This window comes from Pseudoliparis swirei, chromosome 9 (assembly GCF_029220125.1).
Source record: "Pseudoliparis swirei isolate HS2019 ecotype Mariana Trench chromosome 9, NWPU_hadal_v1, whole genome shotgun sequence".
NCBI lineage: Eukaryota > Metazoa > Chordata > Actinopteri > Perciformes > Liparidae > Pseudoliparis > Pseudoliparis swirei.
The window spans coordinates 14117804-14137764 of NC_079396.1; the positions used below are offsets into that span (position 1 = coordinate 14117804).

General features: G+C 45.5%; 1 protein-coding gene across 2 annotated transcripts in view; it reads left to right on the forward strand.

Moving 5' to 3' along the window:
• rarga (retinoic acid receptor gamma a) overlaps positions 1-17119 on the forward strand; it is a 36944-nt gene extending 19825 nt beyond the window's left edge. For both annotated transcript variants that reach the window (XM_056422581.1, XM_056422582.1), the window contains 7 exons: positions 11264-11412; positions 11817-11958; positions 12939-13102; positions 13449-13625; positions 13894-14098; positions 14300-14458; positions 14573-17119. In XM_056422581.1, coding sequence (XP_056278556.1) covers positions 11264-11412; positions 11817-11958; positions 12939-13102; positions 13449-13625; positions 13894-14098; positions 14300-14458; positions 14573-14934 — 1358 coding nt within the window. In that variant the 3' untranslated portion in view covers positions 14935-17119. The remainder of the gene's footprint in view (positions 1-11263; positions 11413-11816; positions 11959-12938; positions 13103-13448; positions 13626-13893; positions 14099-14299; positions 14459-14572) is intronic.
• The last annotated feature ends 2842 nt before the right edge of the window (positions 17120-19961 follow it).

Below are 19961 nucleotides of genomic sequence, written 5' to 3' on the forward strand. Positions count from 1 at the left end.
TCAGTTTTCCTGTTTTTGTGTTCACTAGTGGGAGACCTCAATGCCAGAGGTTAGTGAGAGGCTGTGGGCCGGCCAATGCCAGATCTACACCATGTGTGGTGGCCTTGTCAGCTTGCTGAAAAGGAGACCCTTTAGACCAGCTTGGCTTGTGTAATGCTCTTAAGTGCCTTATACCAAGGAGCTGGTACTACATCTGAGCTGCCTTGCGCGTAAGGATAATGGACACTGATTTAGTCATACGTCAATGAGAACTGAATTAGTCAACTGCCAGGGAATCCATTTCAGAGATGCAATGGAGACCAATTCCCTCTCCGTCAATGTTCATTTGCTTAGAAGGATGAGGCAATTACGCTTCGCAGTTCTCCAGGGTCAGAAGAAGGGGAAATGTGTTTTTCTCACCAAAACTCACTCGTAGCTTCTTTTTTAAAATTGTTTACACTTTTTGTATATCAATTGTGGCGCTACCAAGCGATGCATTCAATAGAGTGACATGTCAGTAACAGATTGATAGACTGATCCATCACCTTGTGTGCAATCATGCACACACACACACACACATACATAGGCACGCACGCACATAAATAGGCACACACGCCTCTTTGTTTTACCTTAATGTTCAAATGTGAATTGAGGAGCTAATTGAAATGGGGGTATATCTCAGCAGCAATGGCAAAGAAATAAGAGCTTCCTGTGACCGCTGGCACATTCTGGCCCCGATCATTTTCTCCCTGATGGAAGTCCGCAGTTATTTCATTATAATTACAAAAGATTCAATTAAAAGATTAGAATGCCTGAGGGGGCAGGACTGGTAATAGATAGCGGTATCTTGGGTAAGGGGGTGGTGTGTGTGTGTGTGTATGTCGGAGAAAGAAGGAGACCGAGTACCATGGTTGCTGTTCTAATGAGGACTTGTCAGTGCTGTTATATATACATAAACCTTGTTGATCCTTTCAAGATAATGTCAAACGAATGTGCTGAAGTTAAAAGGCTCGAGCAGTTAGCTGGCCCAAGGTCACTGAGTCATAATTGATATGACCGATGAAAGGCCTTCACTTGTCTTTGAAAACAATTATTTAAATGCAACTAAATAAGCTGTTTGAAGTAGTAGTGATGAGTTCAACATGCAATGCACAAAATAAAACACTGAACCACAAGAGGAACTTTTTCTGTTCTTTAATTCCAAACTCATCGAAAAAGCACCGCATTTGCATTGAGTGGATGCAGAGCCCCTATTTTGCTAAGCATCTCTCTGGGGAAAGGCGCACTCGGCTATGCATCTATAAGTGTAGCTATTTGTATGTATCTATGTGCGTTTCTATATGTAAAGGCTCATGTGTGTCTGTATGTGTATGTTATATCTATTCCCTAATAATACCCTATCAATAGCAGCGGAACATTTACTTTTATTTTGATGAAGTCTGCACTGGCAATAATTGAATATAAAATTGATTTGATGATTTTAATTAATTGCACCCACATAATAGTTATTTGATATTTACTGTATTATACTTTAAACACTTTCATAGCAGGAAACTATTTCCACAATAAGGACTCTGTGTATCGCACTGCCTCGCTAACAGATCTGTCTCGGCTCTGCAGTAATAGCCAAGGCCATTAATAGGCAGTGCCGCCTATAAATAAACAGTTTCAATCCCTGCAGTTGCTTAAAGTTATCTTCCCACAAGCCCCCTTTTAATGTGTGTTTTTGCTTAGGTATAAATATGAACATGCCAACTTGTGCTTGCGTGTGTAGAGTCTATATGTGAACTCCTATATGTCAATGTAGGAGGTGTTTAGGTGCCTGTTTGGCTGGCGTTGGGCACCCAGACTGCTGTGTCAAATCCAGAGACAGACAATGTGCCAGGCTGGATTCCACAGGCCTGTGTTGGAATCCAGCTCTCCTCTATTAGCGGTTTATAGCCCCTCAGCAGCGTCAGTCACACCTCTGTAAATAAAACTCGTCAACCACCGCGTGGAGGCTGAATCCTGCTTCCCGTTGGACGTTCTGCCCATCTTCGTGCATTTCTTTAGAAGCGTTTCACAAGAGTGCTTACGCTGAAACATTCCCAGGAATCTTGTTCAGGCTGTTCTGAGGCCACTGGGTCAACAGTTTGTCTTTCTGTATCAGCAGAGTATATAATGTGGACTTTTGTAAGTTCTATTACAATAGTTTTCTTGTCATTCTGTTATAGCTGCCCTCCCGGACACCCATGTCTGGTTGCTACTGTTGTCGCTGTTTACTGAAAACAGCTCTCTGGCTGCCAGGCACATTTTCCCTTGTACAAAGGCGTATGCGTGCGCACGCGTGTGTGCGTGTATGTGTGCACCTTGGCCTTTTTGGGTACGTGCGTGTTGTACTCACGGATGCACCTGTGAGTTTATTTCACTGGTGAGCACGCAATGTACTGTCGTGTATTTGAGCATAGCGTATATAGGAGTGTGTGTAAGTCTGCTCGGAGCCATGGGTGAGCCGAGTGTGAAGATAGCAGTTCTGTTACCATCATGTTATTGACTGACAGCTTGGCTCGAGCGTTGCTAGGGGCACACTGTTATGAGAAGCGGAGGGCTCGGACAGCTATGCCGCGACTAGAAACCCAGACGAGCCTGACAGTCTTCCCTCCGTGTGTGTGTGAATGGGCTGTGTTTACGCAGCCGACAGTGTTTGGCAGGAAGGGGTGGGCGGTCGGCGCAGTACAGCTATAATCTGGGCTCAGGGGTGGAGAGTGATGGAAGAGAAGTTGGCCGAGGAAGGGGAGGGAGGCCCGCTGCTGTTGTGTTCACTTGGACACACATTAGTCAAAATGAGCCAATCTGCATATGTGCAACTGCCATGATCTCTTGTCTGGAAATGGTACATGATTTCATTTGTATATGCATGAGTTCATTTGTTTGTGTGTAAATTGTGTGCCTGTGTGATCACCGAGGGGGAACAGGTGTGTGCGTGTGTGTGTGTGTGTGTAAGCTAACATGCTTGTAATTGTGTGCCTAACTGACTTTGGACAGTATTTTGTGTGAAAACATGAATGTCGATGGAAAACTTGTATCTATATGTGTGTGTGTGTGTGTGCCTGTTTCTGGGTTCACTCCCTGACCATCTTTACAAGTGCACGTGAAACCAGGTTATTGGGAGATATCAGGCAGGAAACGGGATAACGTGTTCACATCTTGAGAACTGTGGTCAGATTTCCACTTCCTGTAATATTTTTTAATCAAGACTTTCACAAAACACATTTTTGATTTTTACTTTGCTCGTGTGTCTGAAATGTGCAAATAGTCTACTCTACAAGTGTGAAAACTGACTCATGTATTCTAATTTCTAGTTTTTTTCAGACTTTGTATGTAGTCATTTGACCATTCATCCCAGTTCAATGCATTCACAGCGATACATTCCCAGTGCTGGCTCTTTGTCATGCACACACCTTAAGGAAAACCGTCAATTACTAAATTGTGTGTAAATGTCCCGAAAAAAATGGCTGCCAACTAGCAGATAATATGTCCATGTCCTTACTGTGTCATGGCCTGAGATTGAATGAGTGCCTGCATTCATCAGCTCCTGCTCTGCTGTTTGAGCACCTCATTTACCAGAAAACCTGCCAGACAGACAGCCAGACAGCCAGTTAGACAGGAAGTGATCCAGCAAAGGAGTTGGGGGCTCCTTGAAGTGATTTATACCTTGTTCAGGAATGCTGAATGAGTTCAGGGCGCATCTCTGTTATGGGAGCTGACTGAATGGCCATTGCTGGCTTTCACTGTGACGTATTCTCTGAATGGTTTTAGTCCAAATGTCAAAATGAGATGTGTTGCCTCATATTAATGTCACATGGAACTTCCAAGACAGAGAGAAGGAAATGAATCACTGTCGGGCCTCAATCTGAATTTTGTGTTGGTGCTCTGACAGGCTCCACCCAGACACAGAGGTGGGCAACGTGTTGGCGGTTGGTTGCCAAGCAAAAGTGGAAAAACTCTGACATGCATCGTTGCTCCACTGTGGTTCACTCAAAGCAGAAGTTTCTCAGAGCGAGTCCTATATCTGGTATGACTCAGAGCGTTGCTGCCAGTTTAAGTGGACTTTGTGCCAATGTTGCAGTTTTGAAAAAAGCTCCCCGCACATATCACCAGGAGACCACAGTCATTGTCTAGCGTCTCTCACCGTTGATCTGTTTGTTTTACTTTCGGTCACTGTCTTTTGCTTGACTCTCTCATTCTGCCTTCTTTGTAAAAAAGAGGGATACAAACTGTTGCTGTAAAGCCACATTGTTGGATCAAGATGCTAGACAGATGTCTCCGCCGAGGAAAACAGCAAGAGGACACGCTTCTTGTAGTGCGTGTGGATGCTTCGGCTCGTTCATTTACATGCGGAGTGAACTGTGTGTTCCTACTTGTAGGTGTGCTTGTTCTTTCCAATAAGAGTTTAGTGTTTGCGTGCTTTGGTCTGCGGCGCTTCCCCAAGGAGCTGGAGTGAATACTACTGTTGTTGTTTACATTATCCTCCTTTCCCCTCACTTCCTCTGACAGAGCAAGGCTGCAGCCAGGGCTGGACTACTTCTACTTTTGTAGGTTTCTATTGTTGTGGAGAGGAAGCAATAGCTATTGAACGAGCGCTAGCGGCCTTGCCAGAGACAGACAGGTGAGAGCCAGGGCTACAGATGGTGAGAGGAAGTCTGGGAGGACGAGGAACAACCTGAGGACCAAAGGACTCTGGATTTGCCTCCATGTCTCTCCTGTCCTCTCTCTCCTCACCTCGCCTGTCTGCCTTGCCTGCCTCCGCTCTCTGTCTGCTTCCTCGCCTGCCTGTGAGTTGTCCTGTCGACTGGACATGATCAATGGCCCAAGCCTGCGCCGGATTGCCAGGTTTGAGTTCACTCCGCAGTCACCGGAGGAGAGCTGTGTTCCTCTCTGTCTTCTGGTGGGCAGATGAAGAGTCAGCTGGAGCTCGCCACAGGGATGAGGGGGCACATTTTTTCCACAGATCTGCACTTGACTGTCTGCTTTTTTTTCCTGCACTTGCCCTAAAATGCCACTGACTAAAATCCTTTCTGTGAACGTGTGTTTCCTTTCATTTCCCCTCTCATTTTAATACCTCCTTCCTCAGGTTTTGTTCACGGACATTTGAAGGCAACTTTACTTTGCCGGGTTCATGAGGGACAGGCCGCTTGGGCGAGTTTCTCTGTTTGAAGCCAACTTGTGTGTTTCTTGACAGGGTTGCGTGGTAAGGAAAAGGGGGGTGGGGCGCGCTTGCTGCCAAATGTTGGCTTGGCCGACTCCATCAAGAAAATATCAAAAGGCCCTTTATGAGGTGCTGTAAAGAAGAAAGGGTGTTTTGAGAGCACCAGCAGACTGCAAGGGTAATTCCACTTTTTAAAATGTGCCCTGAGGATACAGGCTTATCCCACCTGCTGCCTTTCCTGCTCTGCACTGCTTGTACACTTTCTTCGGGGGAGCTATAGTTACATGGGTGCGCGTGTGTGTGTTGGCAGGAGTTTGTGCGCTATGTCGCATTGTGTCAGTCTAGAGTTTGGTCATATGAACTGTCGTTCATAATTCTTATATAGAACTATGAACATATGCCAAAACGCTCTACTCCCTATATCCATCTGGTCTCAGATCTTTTCTGTGCATCATGTGGGTTTACACACGTGTCCATCTCTCTCTGTGTTTCATGACTTTCTGGTGTCTGTGTGTGTCTGTGTGTGTGTGTTGATGTCTGGTTTCCCACTACTGGCCATCTTTACGTGTTTTCACCATTCAAACCTGAGCAATCTCCTGGTCGACAGCCCAGTTTTATCATAGACCTTGTTTTAAAAGACAGCTTAGTGGGGCCTCTTTACAGGCTTGTGAGTGAATGTGTGTGTGTGTGTGTGTGCGTGTGTGTGTGTCAGTAGCAATCCAGGTAATGAGCTTTCTGACAGCTGTTGAAAGGTGTTGCTACTGCTCAGCACCTTTAATGAAAGCATCCCCCCTCCTTGTCAACACACACACACATTCCTCCCTCCTTCCAGCGTTCGACTTCCCCACCATATAAACCTTTTCTTTCTCAGTTGTAGGGAGTTTACACTCAGTGCGTTTACATGCAATCGAATTATTGGCTTAGTCGGACTGAAATCGAATTATCCGTTTCATGTAAACACCTTAGTCGGACTATGTGCGGTCCGACTTCGGTCCGATTAACACCCCTGGATAGCTCGGTCCGATCCAGTTGATAATTCGACTCTCGCGGCATGTAACTCTGAATTCGATTCGGAACTGGACTTTGCGTCTTTGCGCATGCTTGAGATCCCGCCGCCCTCCTCCTCCTCCTCCCTCCCATGTCGTGACCCGGAAGTCGAAAGAGACGATAAATTGTTTCTGCCGGCCAGGTTGCAACAAATAACCAGTCCCGCTGCTAACCATGTTGGTGCCCTAAGCATAACTCCTCATGATGCCCCCTGAGATCGGGTCTGTGTGCGCGGATGTGTCGGCGCGCATCACGGCAGAGCGATGCGACCCGAGAAGTGTTAACGGGGGGGGGGAGTTGCTGTGAGCGATTAAACATCTCTCTTGTTCTGCCTGTTTTGTGATATACATGCCTAAAAGGCGCCTAATATTTCTAGACTGAAATAATATCGGCATTATAATTATTATAACTGAGGATTTTATTAGTTGCCTATTTTGTGGAGCCCCCTCAGGACTTGGTGCCCTACGCGCAGCGTCGTGCGCGTTATGGGAGCGGCGCTGCAAACAACGCTATGGAGAACACAAGAGCCACCACACATCTCTGGACCGAAGAGCAGACAGAATTTATGCTTAATGTATTGAAGGAGTTGAACATACTAAAGTTCATGGTTCTTTCTCGAAATGTTGATGTTGTTGTTGGTGGTGGTGAAGAGGTCAAGCGGAAATGGCTGTATCACCACGAGTTGTAATGAAAACAGCGCCACCTATCGTATCGGATATGACATGCTTTCGGCCAATGATTCGAATTACTCACTGCCATGTATATTGGGATAACAGCTGATCCCCCAAAAGATAGCATAGTCCGACTAAAGCAAGATTCGAATTATACCATCATGTAACCGCACTGAGTGTGAGTGCTTGTGTAATTCGACACAATAGAGACTTGAGAGACCTCCCATTTAAAGGCCTGCAGGTGACTCAACTGTGTGCAACAGAGCTTGAACAGAGCAGCAGTATTGTTCGACCTGTGGTGAAATGGAGGCACATGTAAGAAGATGTAGCAGCGAGTGTCTAGAAAAGCAGTGACGGAGATCCTCCGGAAGGACTGACAAGAGGAAGGAAACGAGTCGGTTGTGTGGGACCTTGTAGCAGAAGCCTCAGAGGGATGGCAGGAAGACGTGGGCAGAGAAGGAGAGTGAAACTCGCTGGCACTACTTACAAGGGTGTGGTACTTTCTTTTCCTCTTATATGAAGCCCAGTTCTTCATAGAAACCTTTCAGTGACGCCTGTGGAGCTGTAGCCTCTGCCGTGGGGTAAAGGGCCAACGGCACCCTCCAAGGCCCCACCTAGTGTGCCAGCAAGTCTTCCAGCCCACTGTTCACCATCCTCTCTCAATCTGCTCCCCTTCTGCCACTGCTGTCTGCCCAGTGCCCACCCCTCTTTTCACAGTGAGCCCTACTGTGTGCCTCTCTCTCACACACTGCCTTCAAGTCTCACACACTCTTTTACTGCTCAGTGCATTCGACAAGAACACACAAGCTGGACAAGCTGTTTAATGAAGGTAGAGGTGGAGACACAGGCCCCACATGCCTGTGCTTGCAGGTTAACACAGAAAGAAAAAAGATGCACTCAATGAGCTACACACACACATAGGAATATATTTGATCAGTGGAGCTCACTATACCACACTGTTACAAATAGTGCCGCATTTGCAAATCAAATCGAGGCTGCAGAGAGTGGCTGGAGTTACATAAACTCAGTAATCAGTGTTTGTCACTCACTCATGTACTTTAAATATATATTCCTCGTCCTCACATAGCCTGTGGATTTGCTGTCACATGCCAAGACTAGATTTTGGAACAGCGTCCCGGTGAAGATTCAATCACACCAACAAGTCACGTAGACAAAATCTGCAAGCCTATTGTGAAAGAATACTTGTAACCCTGCCAGAATGTCATATGCTTCTCAGTAAAAAAGGAGTGTGTTGCAACACAAAGCACAAGCTGCATAGTCACGGCCTTTGCTCACATACATTAGAAACACTCCCCTTTCCAGTTGAGTGAACAACAGGCAGCTTCAGCGTTACCAGAAAGTCTGGGGATTTTCTTTTTTATCTCTTCCTATTCAATCCTTTTCTCTTCTATTGTATCTGTTGAGTCTAAAAGGATGTCAAATGGCCCAGTTGACCTGACCTATAATTTAATGTAATTGACCTAGTTGAAGTCACCTTCAGCTGAACAGCTATTTCTGTCGTGTGCAGTTACATTTCACATCTAATGAGGTTGTTGAGAATGATGTACTGCGCATCCCACTCACGCTGAAGTACTTTAGTGTAATGCAGGGGAGGGCGGATTGTTCTGTGTGTGGTTGCCAGTTTGTCGCCAGTGAATATTATCCTCCTGAGTGCGTGTGTAGTTTGTAGCCATTGAATGGTATCTGTGTGTATTTGACCAGAGGATTAGGCCTGGTCAGTGCAGCTGGGCCACTTGTGCACAGAGAGCATTGAGAGAAGGGATTAGGGAGTAAACTGATACTTAGCAGGAAACAAACTGTGGCTACTGGAAACTCAACTATCCCTCCTTCCAGCCTCTCTTATCCTCTTCTCCTCCCCCAACAACAGCAGCCAACCACCTATCCCAGTCCTCTCATCTCATCTGTCCGTCATCGACTCACAGGCCTCGGCCGGCGGATTGTCATGCAAATGGTGCCCCAGGCCTCGGAGCGCTGATAAGGAGGGCCTCTCATTTCACAGGGCTTTGTTTTCTAAACAGTGATGAGCTGAGTTGAAGGAGACTGGCGAAAGGGGCTGCCTGAAAGGGCTCTCTCACTGTGGCGCCCTGGGGTAAGTGGTGCAGGGGATTTGGATGGAGCAAGCTGAATGAGGCAAAGTCTGGGAGGCGGGTTCAGGAGTCATGTTCTCTGGCAGGACCCAGGTTCAACGTGTTGATGGAGGCTGATGTATTTTCTCTCTCATCGCTGTCCGAGTTTTCTCCAGGATGGCCTTTCTCTCTCTGGCTCGCTTTCTTCCTCCATTTAGACGGTGTCAGTCAGTGTTCGTTACTTGACGCCACATATGGTTTGTCCTTTTCTAAGGGGTTGTCAGCACTCGGTCTGGAGCCTCATTTGCTGCTGTTATTGTTGCATAAACACAGAGGTTCATGGCACGTTCAGAGGGTTTCTGCTCTCCCTCTGACCCTGTTGCTTTGTTACATTCTGGCCAGGGAGATATGAGAACTGCTGTAGAAACATTCAGCGGGTGTACGCTTCAGGTTTTCGATTGATTTGCACGTTTGGCTTCGGAATTGCTCTTTAAACTAATGGAAAACATCTTTGCCTCCAGCAAAGTAAAGCTTTCAAGGCAGGAATTTGAATGTGGATTTTGAATAATGAAATATAAAAATGCATATAAAAAAACAGATGTTTGAGCAGCAGGCAACATAGGAAAAAAGACGTTTGACATATTTCTGTTACTATCATTAATGAGGTAGGAGCTGGGCAGCCACAGCAGCTGCAGCAGCAGTGGTAGTAATGGTCAGCTTGGTCTTGAAGAAAACTTGCCCTCAGGAGCAACTGTGTCCTCTCCTCCCCCTTTCCCCCTCTGCCCCTTTCTCTGTTTTTGATCAAATTCCTCTTTTTATTCCCCCTTTTTTCTTCTTTTTGAAGTCTCCCCCCTCTCTTGTAAAAAGCCATGCTGGTGGTTCCTGCTTCAGCCTTGGGTGTCAGTGTGTATGTGTGTGTGTGTGTGTGTGTGTGTGTGTGTGTGTGTGTGTGAGGGGGGGGGGGTAGGGGAAGTAGTGTTGTAGGTTAAGTTTAGGCTAACCCTCTGTGCTTTCCATTGAAGGTGCAGGAAGGAGGCGGGGGCAGTAAAAGTTAGAATTTTAGAGCCTCCCGGTTTTTTATTTTATGATTGGCTTTTTTTTACGGGTTGGGAGCTACAGCTGGTGGTGTGAATAGCTGCCCAAGGTGACCGAGTTCCAATAAAGTGTAGGCCAGCCGGGCTGGGGCCTCCAGTCCAGCCATGGGACCACCTTTTATAGGCCGCCTTACGAGCCTAGGCCTCTATTAAAACCTGGCAGGGCTGCACTGAGGAATTTAGGGCCAGGAAACAAGAGAAAAATAGGGTTTGTGTGTCGGGGGGTGGTGGGGTGCAGAGTTGGAGGTTGAAGTTTGAGAGTAACTAAGGGTGAAAGTTGAAAGAGGTGTTGCTATGTAAGTGGATGTTCAAGTGTGCAGCATATGGATTCCATACTTTCCCCGAGCAACATGTGTGTCCGTGATTTTGTGCAGGCTAGCATGTGTGTGTGTGTGTGTGTGTGTGTGTGTGTGTGTGCGCAGCAGCTTATGTTCCTCAGGGGAAGTATGGAATCCATACGCTGCACACTTGAGCATCCAAATATTGAAGTTTAATGTACTATAGCAAATATGTGACTCATGGTTGCACTGGCGTCACGTGTGTGTTCCAGTGTAAAAGGTAGCAGGAGAGCTTTGTATGCATGTGTGTTTGACATTCGTCTACTCTGTGCGTGCAAGATGTCATCATGAGTCTGTGGAATGAGGAAGAGCCAGCTTTGACTCTCGGCTGCAACAGCTCACTCTGCTACCTGGTCTAATCAGATCACCTGTCCGTCAACAGCGCTCTTGCTTACTGCAGTAGAAACAGTTTTGTCATTCTTCCTTTTGGTTTCTCTGTGTTCACACAAACAACGATCTCCCCAAACATGCAGCTGAGTGTCGCCCCTTAAGGTGGCAATTGGTGCCTGGAAATGGATACAGTTGCCTCATACTATTCCTGTCTTCCACTCTTATCTTATCAATTATGTCCCAGAGAGAGTCAAGCTAATAAGCAGTATGTGATCATGTCTCTCAATCCACCTCCAGGCCAACTCCACGTAATCGCTACTTAGGATCTCCGGCTAGGCAACACAAATCAAATGGAACAGGAAATGCTGTCAGCTGTCATATCATGTTTGAATGCAGTTGAACACACGTGATCTGCCACATTCATAGACAAGTGCAGATTTGACATTTCTGACTTGCCGTAGGACAGGGATATGTGGCAAATCATGTGCTCACGTGCGCCGCTGTCTTTTTTTCTTCTTCTTGTCCATAGCGGTGGAGACCCAGAGCACCAGCTCAGAGGAGATGGTACCCAGTTCTCCGTCTCCACCTCCCCCACCTCGTGTCTACAAGCCCTGCTTTGTGTGCCAGGACAAGTCCTCAGGGTACCACTACGGGGTCAGCTCCTGCGAGGGCTGCAAGGTGAGAAGAACCTGCCACAGCCTTTTGAGCTCTGCTTTGTTTTGATTTATTACATGCAATAAGAGAAACGCTGGGCTGCAAGAATTAGTTACCTGCCATTTCCTCAAGATAAGAAGGAAAGGGCTTCATAGGCAGTCTGAAGCTTAGACCGTATAGTGAGAGGAAATGGAATAACTAAGACGAAAGAAAAAGAAAGTGAAAAGATCCAATCGGAACATTACAAAGATAAAAAATGCTTTATGATGAGAATGTTTTTAACTTTTCACCTTAAGATTCAGGTTAGAAAAATGAGTTATTACGGTAGAGAAACGATTAAATAACACTTCCTAAATTTGATGACTTGACTATAACACACACTCTCTCTCTATCTCATCCCTTTTGTCTTTTGCTTCCTGGTGCTCCAGGGTTTCTTCCGCCGCAGTATCCAGAAGAACATGGTGTACACCTGCCACCGAGACAAGAACTGTCAGATCAACAAGGTCACACGCAACCGTTGCCAATACTGCAGGCTGCAGAAGTGCTTTGAGGTCGGCATGTCCAAGGAAGGTGAGTCCACCGGGACTGCAGTCCCAAGAGATAGAGAAACCAACGTCCAAACCATGGATATTCACTCGCATGTGAATATCCACACACACACACACACACACACTGAGTACTTCGGTGACATTGGCAAGAAGTTGACTTGGCTCAGATCAGATATTTTATGACCACAAAGGAAAAGATCTGACCCAATTCACACAGTGTGGATATATTGATCTATTAATGTTCAGTCAGAGACTCTGGGAAACTATGCAGCAGAGAGGCAGATGACCAGGGGTGGTGATCGGGGCGAGGCTGGGCACTGTACCAATCATGTGACTAATCCCTTTACGAAATGATTTCTGACTTCCTGCTTCACAACAGAACCTCGCCCCACTGGCCAGCACAAACACAGCTTTCATTCATAACAACACCAGATCAGAGAACACGATTTTCTGTTTATGACAAAACTCATGGGGTCCAACTAATCCAGTGTACTGGAATCGAACTCACAGTTGTGACCTGTTTAGTTTGACCTTGTGTGTTTGTAAGTGGCAGTTTCTTGCCCTTTACAGAGCCCGTGGGAAATGTATGTGGGTGTAATGTTTGTGTGGGATGTGTGTTAAGACCGGGATCACATTGTGCCTCTGCTATTACTGGATATCCTGAGAGGAAGGAAAGTCGGGGAGGAGGAGGGAGAGGAGGCCGAGAGTGGAGGATTGGCTTATGTGCAGCGGTCAAGGGGATAGAGAGATGGACAAGGAAGAGAGCGGGAGATAAGAAAAAGATAGCCAGTGTCCGTCCCTTGCTAAAGGAACTATGTTAATACTGTTAAGAGCAAACCTCCGTTGCAGAGGAGTTCCTTTTTCCACTAGTGAGCCCGATTTCCTTGACAAGAGTGAAAGACACAGAGCATGAGTGATGTGGATGTTTTTACATGTGATTGCAGATGGAGAGGAACATTCTGTGTTGCTGATCTGTGTTTCATCTTGTTTGTCTTTAAAAAGCGGTGCGTAATGACAGAAACAAGAAGAAGAAGGATGTGAAGGAGGAGTTGGTGCTACCAGAGAGCTATGAGCTCAGTGGAGAACTCGAGGAGTTGGTCAATAAAGTCAGCAAAGCTCACAAAGAAACCTTCCCGTCACTTGGCCAATTGGGCAAATATACCACCGTAAGTGTCACACACACACACACACACACACACACACACCCGACACCCCTGTTCACTCATACTGTGTGTGGTAACATTCTTCAAGCTATGCCGTCACTGAGGGTTCCCAGATTGCATGCAAAGATGTCAATTCACCATAGCTTTCCCAACATAGTAGTGGTTTAACTAATTCAGTTCCCCATTAAGCCATCTGTGTGGCCTCTGAATGATTGATGCAACATGTAAATGTTCTCTTCACCCACCTTGATTGATGTAAAATGTAAATTAGGCTCGGACACACTCACCCTTAATGCGGACAGGGTTGTACACCACCTCTGTAACAATACACTGATCTGTGTGTGTTCAGAACTCCAGCTCAGACACCCGTGTCCAGCTGGATCTGGGTTTATGGGACAAGTTCAGTGAGCTCTCCACCAAATGCATCATCAAGATTGTGGAATTCGCCAAGCGGCTGCCAGGTTTCACCACCCTCACCATCGCTGACCAGATCACTCTCCTTAAGTCGGCCTGCCTGGACATACTGGTGAGGACCCTTTGTCTTTGTTGTTCTCTTTTGTCCTCTAGCTTGCTCTTTTCTTACAAAATCCGCTTACTTGACAGATGAGGGAATACTTGCATCTGGTGGTAAAAAGTTGAAGTGCAGGAAGGTTTGTCCACTTGGTCCTTGGTGTGAAACTAGTTAAACACACGTGGCACTCGGAGCGGATATCTAGGAGTTGAGCTACTGCCAATACATCCCTATGACATACATCCTATTTTCGCTGAAGTTTTCCACCTTCTTCCACTCACAGATGCTGAGGATCTGCACACGCTACACTCCAGAGCAGGACACGATGACCTTCTCAGATGGCCTGACTCTGAACCGAACTCAGATGCACAACGCCGGCTTCGGGCCTCTCACAGACCTGGTGTTTGCCTTTGCTGGCCAGCTTCTCCCCCTGGAGATGGACGACACAGAGACTGGCCTCCTCAGCGCCATCTGCCTCATCTGTGGAGGTACTGCAGTGTGACACACAGTGCCAATATCAACCGTAAAGGCCAAAGTGGCTTTAGTCAATCAAAATATTACTTTTTGATATGTCAAATTACTTAAATTATATTAGAACTTTCTACAATTCTAAAACGTTTTATGACCATGTACCGTACATTTCTGGTATGTAATGAAGAATACAACGTGTGTTCCGCACTCTTCATCAGACCGTATGGATCTAGAGGAGCCCCAGAAAGTGGATAAGCTGCAAGAGCCTCTACTTGAGGCTCTGAAGATCTACGCCCGCCGCCGCCGCCCCAACAAGCCTCACATGTTCCCCCGCATGCTGATGAAGATCACCGACCTCAGAGGCATCAGCACTAAGGGTTAGTGTTAAGAGAGCACATCCAAGAACACATTCTGTTTCATTTGTGTCTTTGCGGCAGGGAATAAATAACACGATTATAATCATTCATCATCGCCATGTTCTCTGCTTCCAGGTGCAGAGAGAGCCATCACTCTGAAAATGGAGATCCCAGGGCCAATGCCTCCTTTGATCAGGGAGATGCTGGAGAACCCAGAGGCCTTCGAAGACCAAACAGAGGACAACGAGAGCCCACCACCTCCGCCACCGCCGCCGCCACCTCCACCACCAGCCCAGGTCAAGCAGGAGGCTGAGGATGAGGACGACAGCTGGGCCACAGAGAACGGCAGCGAGCCGTCGCCGGAGGAGGATGAAGACGACGATGACGACGTGGGGGATGAAGATCGAGACAGGGGCTCGGACAGTGATGGGGAGCCTTGGGGCGTTCTGGATGCCATAGATGGGTCGAGGAAAGGCATTGTTGGGAGGGCGCAGTGAACAGAGCATTTCAAACATACACACGCTCATGCACATACAGGTTCAAACACACACACACACACACACACGTATACACAAACTCAAAAATGCATTGAGACGAACAACACAACCTCACTCACTCTCCCACCTCAACAGAATGCTGGCCTTCCCTCGTACTGCACATCACTGTGTCCTCCACAGCAGAGCCTTATGTGTACAAACACTTCTAACTCAGGCCCCATGGTCCATGACAAGTGAGCGACAGAACAACAAAGTAACGGAGAGATGACAGTCAATCTTCTGAACTCCGGGCATAGCCAAGAGGCGAGTTGCCGTGTCAAACCGAACCTCTTTGAGAAAGCTTCATCGCTCTTTTTCTTCCACTGTTGTTGTTTGTATGGAACAAGGGGAGGGGCCAAACCAGACCCAGAACTGAGCAGTTGATTCCGATGGATTACAACAAGCACATTTCTCAAAAGACAACAAGAGTACAGGGCAAAACCAAATTGAGTATGCTAATCTTTTGTTTTTGTGGTTATTGCTTTTGAATATTGCTTTCAATTTTACTTTTTTTCAATTTATGAATAAGTCCATACATATTGATATACCCTTATATTTTTGTCTTTATTTGTTATTCTGGTTTTATATATGAATCCTTTTAGACACGTTTTTTTTTCCTTGAAGAGCTTTCCTGAGAAGATATTCTGATGGAAAGAAGGGTAATCAGAACTGGCGGGGTCTTCCTTATCAGTTACATATGCTTCGCTGGGGCTTTTTTGGGCACTTTGGCTCACTGTGGATGTCAATGATAATCAACCCAGAGGACTATTGTTTTGTTGCAGTGACTTAATCAGTTTCTGTTATCAGGGAATTGGCATTATTCTCGTTGCAGCCGACTAATGCTGTCAGTGCTGAAAGTAAGTATCTTTGTGCCAAAGTTAGGAAGAGTCATCTTGGGACCATTAGTTTGACTACTGGCCAGGATGCCATTCACCATCCAGCGATCCTCACAGTGGCACGGTCACTCACACATGCACTAACACACAAACACACAGGTCATACACACCCACTCCGCTCCCACTACCCTCAGCTGTAGCAGATACCTGGCATTGAGTGCCCCGGGCAAGAGATTTACACTTGACCGAATATGCAGCACTTTTGTGATCCTCAATTCCAGTAAGGTCACATCTCGTCCGCCGAGAGTAAAGCTGCTGTCTGGGCGCTTGTATTCCCGTCAGCATGTCCAAGTGATGACCGCATCAACACACACAATACAATCAACCTTAGAGCACTCCCCGATGATGTCAGTTGACAAATGCACACTTTCAGCAAGGACAAAAAGCATTCATACATAGCAGCATCATGCATCAACACAACGATCCAAGACATATGCAAGTCGAAAGCAGGAATCTTCATGGAAGACATTTTGGATTCAGACTCAGGGCTTTTCAGTAAGGACCAAACTCGCTGCATTCAGGCTCGCTAGAAACAGGCAATATTTGTGTGTGTATTCTTCACTCTGTTTTGATCAGCGCAACTCTTCTGCGTGTACATAGAAGGTGACGAGTCTGAGAATCAGCATGGGTGCCAGCCTGACTCTCCCACAGGGGAACGTTTCATCGTAGTCATCGTCACTGCCCCCCCCCTGCCTGTGCTGGTGCTGGCATCCAAGCAGCAAACTGCCTTCTCATCCCAAAAGCCATTATATCGTCTTGTCTTCTTGTGTACATTCTCACTCCTTTAATGAGCTGTGGAGGATTTTGTGTTCTCATGTATCGTTTCTTTATTGCCAAAATGTCTCAGAGCGTGGCTGGTATACAGTACAGAGGGTTTTTTTCTGTCTCTTTGAAGCAATATGAACATTCTTTCTGTAGCGGCGAGAGGTCCCATCTTCTGGATATGGGCATGTCTCTTCAGTTTGTGTGTATGCGTGTGGGCATGTGTGTGTGTGTGAGTGACTGAGTGTGTGAGAGAGTGCTATGACATGTTTTGAGTCATTAGGTGAATGACCACATCCCCTCTCTCTCTGCTGGGCTGTCATGATGTTGATGATGGTAATGCAGGCAGAACTTTGAGATTATGTTTTATGTTTTTGTTTTTCATCATGGCCAAGGTGTTGTCCACTCTCTGTTTATGTCAACTCTTGTCATACAAAGAAAAGCCATATAAACAGTAAGAGGCACAATAAACTACTTTTGTGAGATTACTGGATGTGTTTTATTGTTATTCACCAAATAAAAACGTTTTGTATGATCAGAAATGTCACTTCATATAAGAAAACACGAAGCACACAGTCCCCTGAACCTGTACTGTTGTAGCGTTGAGTGAATTAAGCATTTTACAAGATATCAGTAGAGGGAGCTCTTGCACCGTTATGGAAGCGGTCTGCCAGTTCGTGGAGAGCTGGAAGTGTGCAGAGGAGTATAATTCACCCTCCAGCTGAAAAGGACATCAGATAAAGGTCTGAGCCCAAGATGTGTTCACTGGGCAGCTGGAGGGAGTGGACACAGCTGTAGTCTGTCTCACAGATAGAGGGGCATTTAAAAGTAAATCTGTCTGTTATGATTTATTTATTGCATTTTAGAAAGGTGGATAAATGAACTGAAAAAAATGGTGCTTTGAAAGATGTACACCACAACATATAAAAAAAGATTGATCAGATAGGATTATTGTATCTCAATTTCATATAAATACATGAAACTGATTCAAGCAGTCAATTGGTAATTTTTCAGCAAAGTTTGTGAAAAGATGCCAAATATTCTCCAACTTCTAAAATATTCTTATTAATATGAGTATGATTGTTCTTATTAATACTAGTATTATTGTTATTATTATTGATAATAAAGATATAATAACAATCATACCCGTATTAATGAAGTGCTTTACACAAATAAAAAACAAACAATAAGCAAAAAATAAGACATGCTGCTTTGTATACCCTTTATACCTTTTGGTTTTGGACATTTGAAAGCATCAACCTCTGTAAAGTTGTGATGGACTGCTTCAGACTAAATCATTAATCAAAGAAATTAGAAAAAACATGATAATGAATATAAACAGTTGCAGCCTCAGTGATCAGTCCTGTTCATTTTAGAGTTCTTTCAGGGTACTGCTTCAGGACATGGTCCATCTTGGTCTAGGAGTTTATTGGAATCATGCGATATTTGATTTTGTCAAAGCATCTTGGATCCCAAACTAAATCTGTTTTAGTAATGACCTTTGAAATGTGAAAGGACAATGCGGCCTCAAACTCAACTCAAATTCATCACATTTTGCAGAATACATTTTAAACAAGCAGGTGGATAAAACAAGAAAAATCGTATACATTTGTAAGATTCCTTATAAACGTTACCAAAAATTACACGTTACACGTTGGTTACAAACTTTTGATCTTAAGTACTTCACTGATGAAAGCAGCTCTCTTGACATCCTGATGAGGAACAGGAACCCTTTTTATAAAAGACTACCAATAGCACACATCTCTCATTTTCCAGCGTACCAGTGTGGTATACTAATGTATCACCTTGATTTTATTAATAGAAAGAGAGAGAGAATCAGAAGAGAGCGATAAACAGAGATGAGATCCTATCAATTATATGATTACTTTAATTAACTATCATTAAAGACAGATCAATAACACCGGACTGGAATTAAAATAAGGCCCATACATTATCTACTATTTTACAAGGAACAATCAAATGGCCTCATATACTGAGCCCCTGGTGTTGCCATGGGAACCTATGGGAGGGTTTGGGTGTGCTTGGGGGAATTTAAAAGAGCCAAGCAAGATTTCTATATACTCATCCTTCCATATCACCGATGCTGGATTAACTAATTACTTGAGTTAGGAAGGCTTATTGAGTGGAAATAGGAAAAAGAGATGAAAATGTGTGAGGAAAGGCCCCAGGGGAAAAAAGGTATAACTGTACAATGAATTAATAAAGGGGAAAAAATCTCCATTGTAATATTCTTGCAGCCTCAGGACATCAATTATTCATAAAAAAATGTGTAAAGAATCCATAAAAGTAGGCCATGAGTGCAGCATGCCAAATAAATAAATTAGAATATTTAAACACAGAGAGAGCACATCCACCGAGTTTACTCTGACCATGAGCAAACTGTCGGGATAATGGATCAGGAGAGGCTGGCTCGGGATCGGGAGGATAAAGCTCACTGAACCCAAGTGCTCCTGGCAGCAGTCAGGGAGGAAGCGCCCGGGCTCGGGGCGTGATAAAGGCAGAGAGTGGAGGTGCATGTGACCTGGGTTTGACATGATCAAAATAAACTGTGGGCTCTTCCTGTACACCTAAAGCTACGTCTACAATACACAGAGGTCCTGTGTCATGTGCTGGATGCAAGGAGTTGGAATCTGGGTCACAACGTGAACCGGCATATCCTTTTCAATGTGTCGCCTGCTTGGTTCCGAACAGACAAAAAGGACAAGTTTGACATTTGTTTCATATGCAGCCAATCCACAGAGGATTGGGAATCAGTCAAGGGGAGAGAGGAGAGGTCAGGGGAAGGTGAGAAACGTTTTCAAGTGCAACGACCATAAATTTAACACCTTCCTCTGTGTGAGCAGAGAGGCAGGCGGGCGATCTTAAAGAAAGGGTAATGGGGAAAGTGATGAAGAAACGGGTAACGGTATCTGTGACGAGAGTGAGAATGGAGGGTGCACCAGCCGGGAGGAAGAGGAAATAAACAAGGCCAGGTAGAGGAAGGAGTGATTTGGGGAAGGGGAGCGAGAGCTGGGGAAGGCGAGTGTCGGGGTCATAAAAACTAGGAGATGTGTTCTGGCCTCTGGGTCTTCATATCTTTTACATTTCTAATTAAAAGAGATAAAGAGTGAGGGAGTCATCAATCCCACAGTGATTTCCCAGTTAAGGTTTTAGAGGGGGTTGTAAAATAGGCCACCCACCATCATTGATTTTATAATTAGCTATCGTCACCCCAGACTTAAGATGGAAGGAGTGCGGTGGAAGGAGCTTCAAAACAAAAAGAGGGAGCGGTAGACTGTCGTAGGAGGGAGGAGGCACAAGGATGAAGAA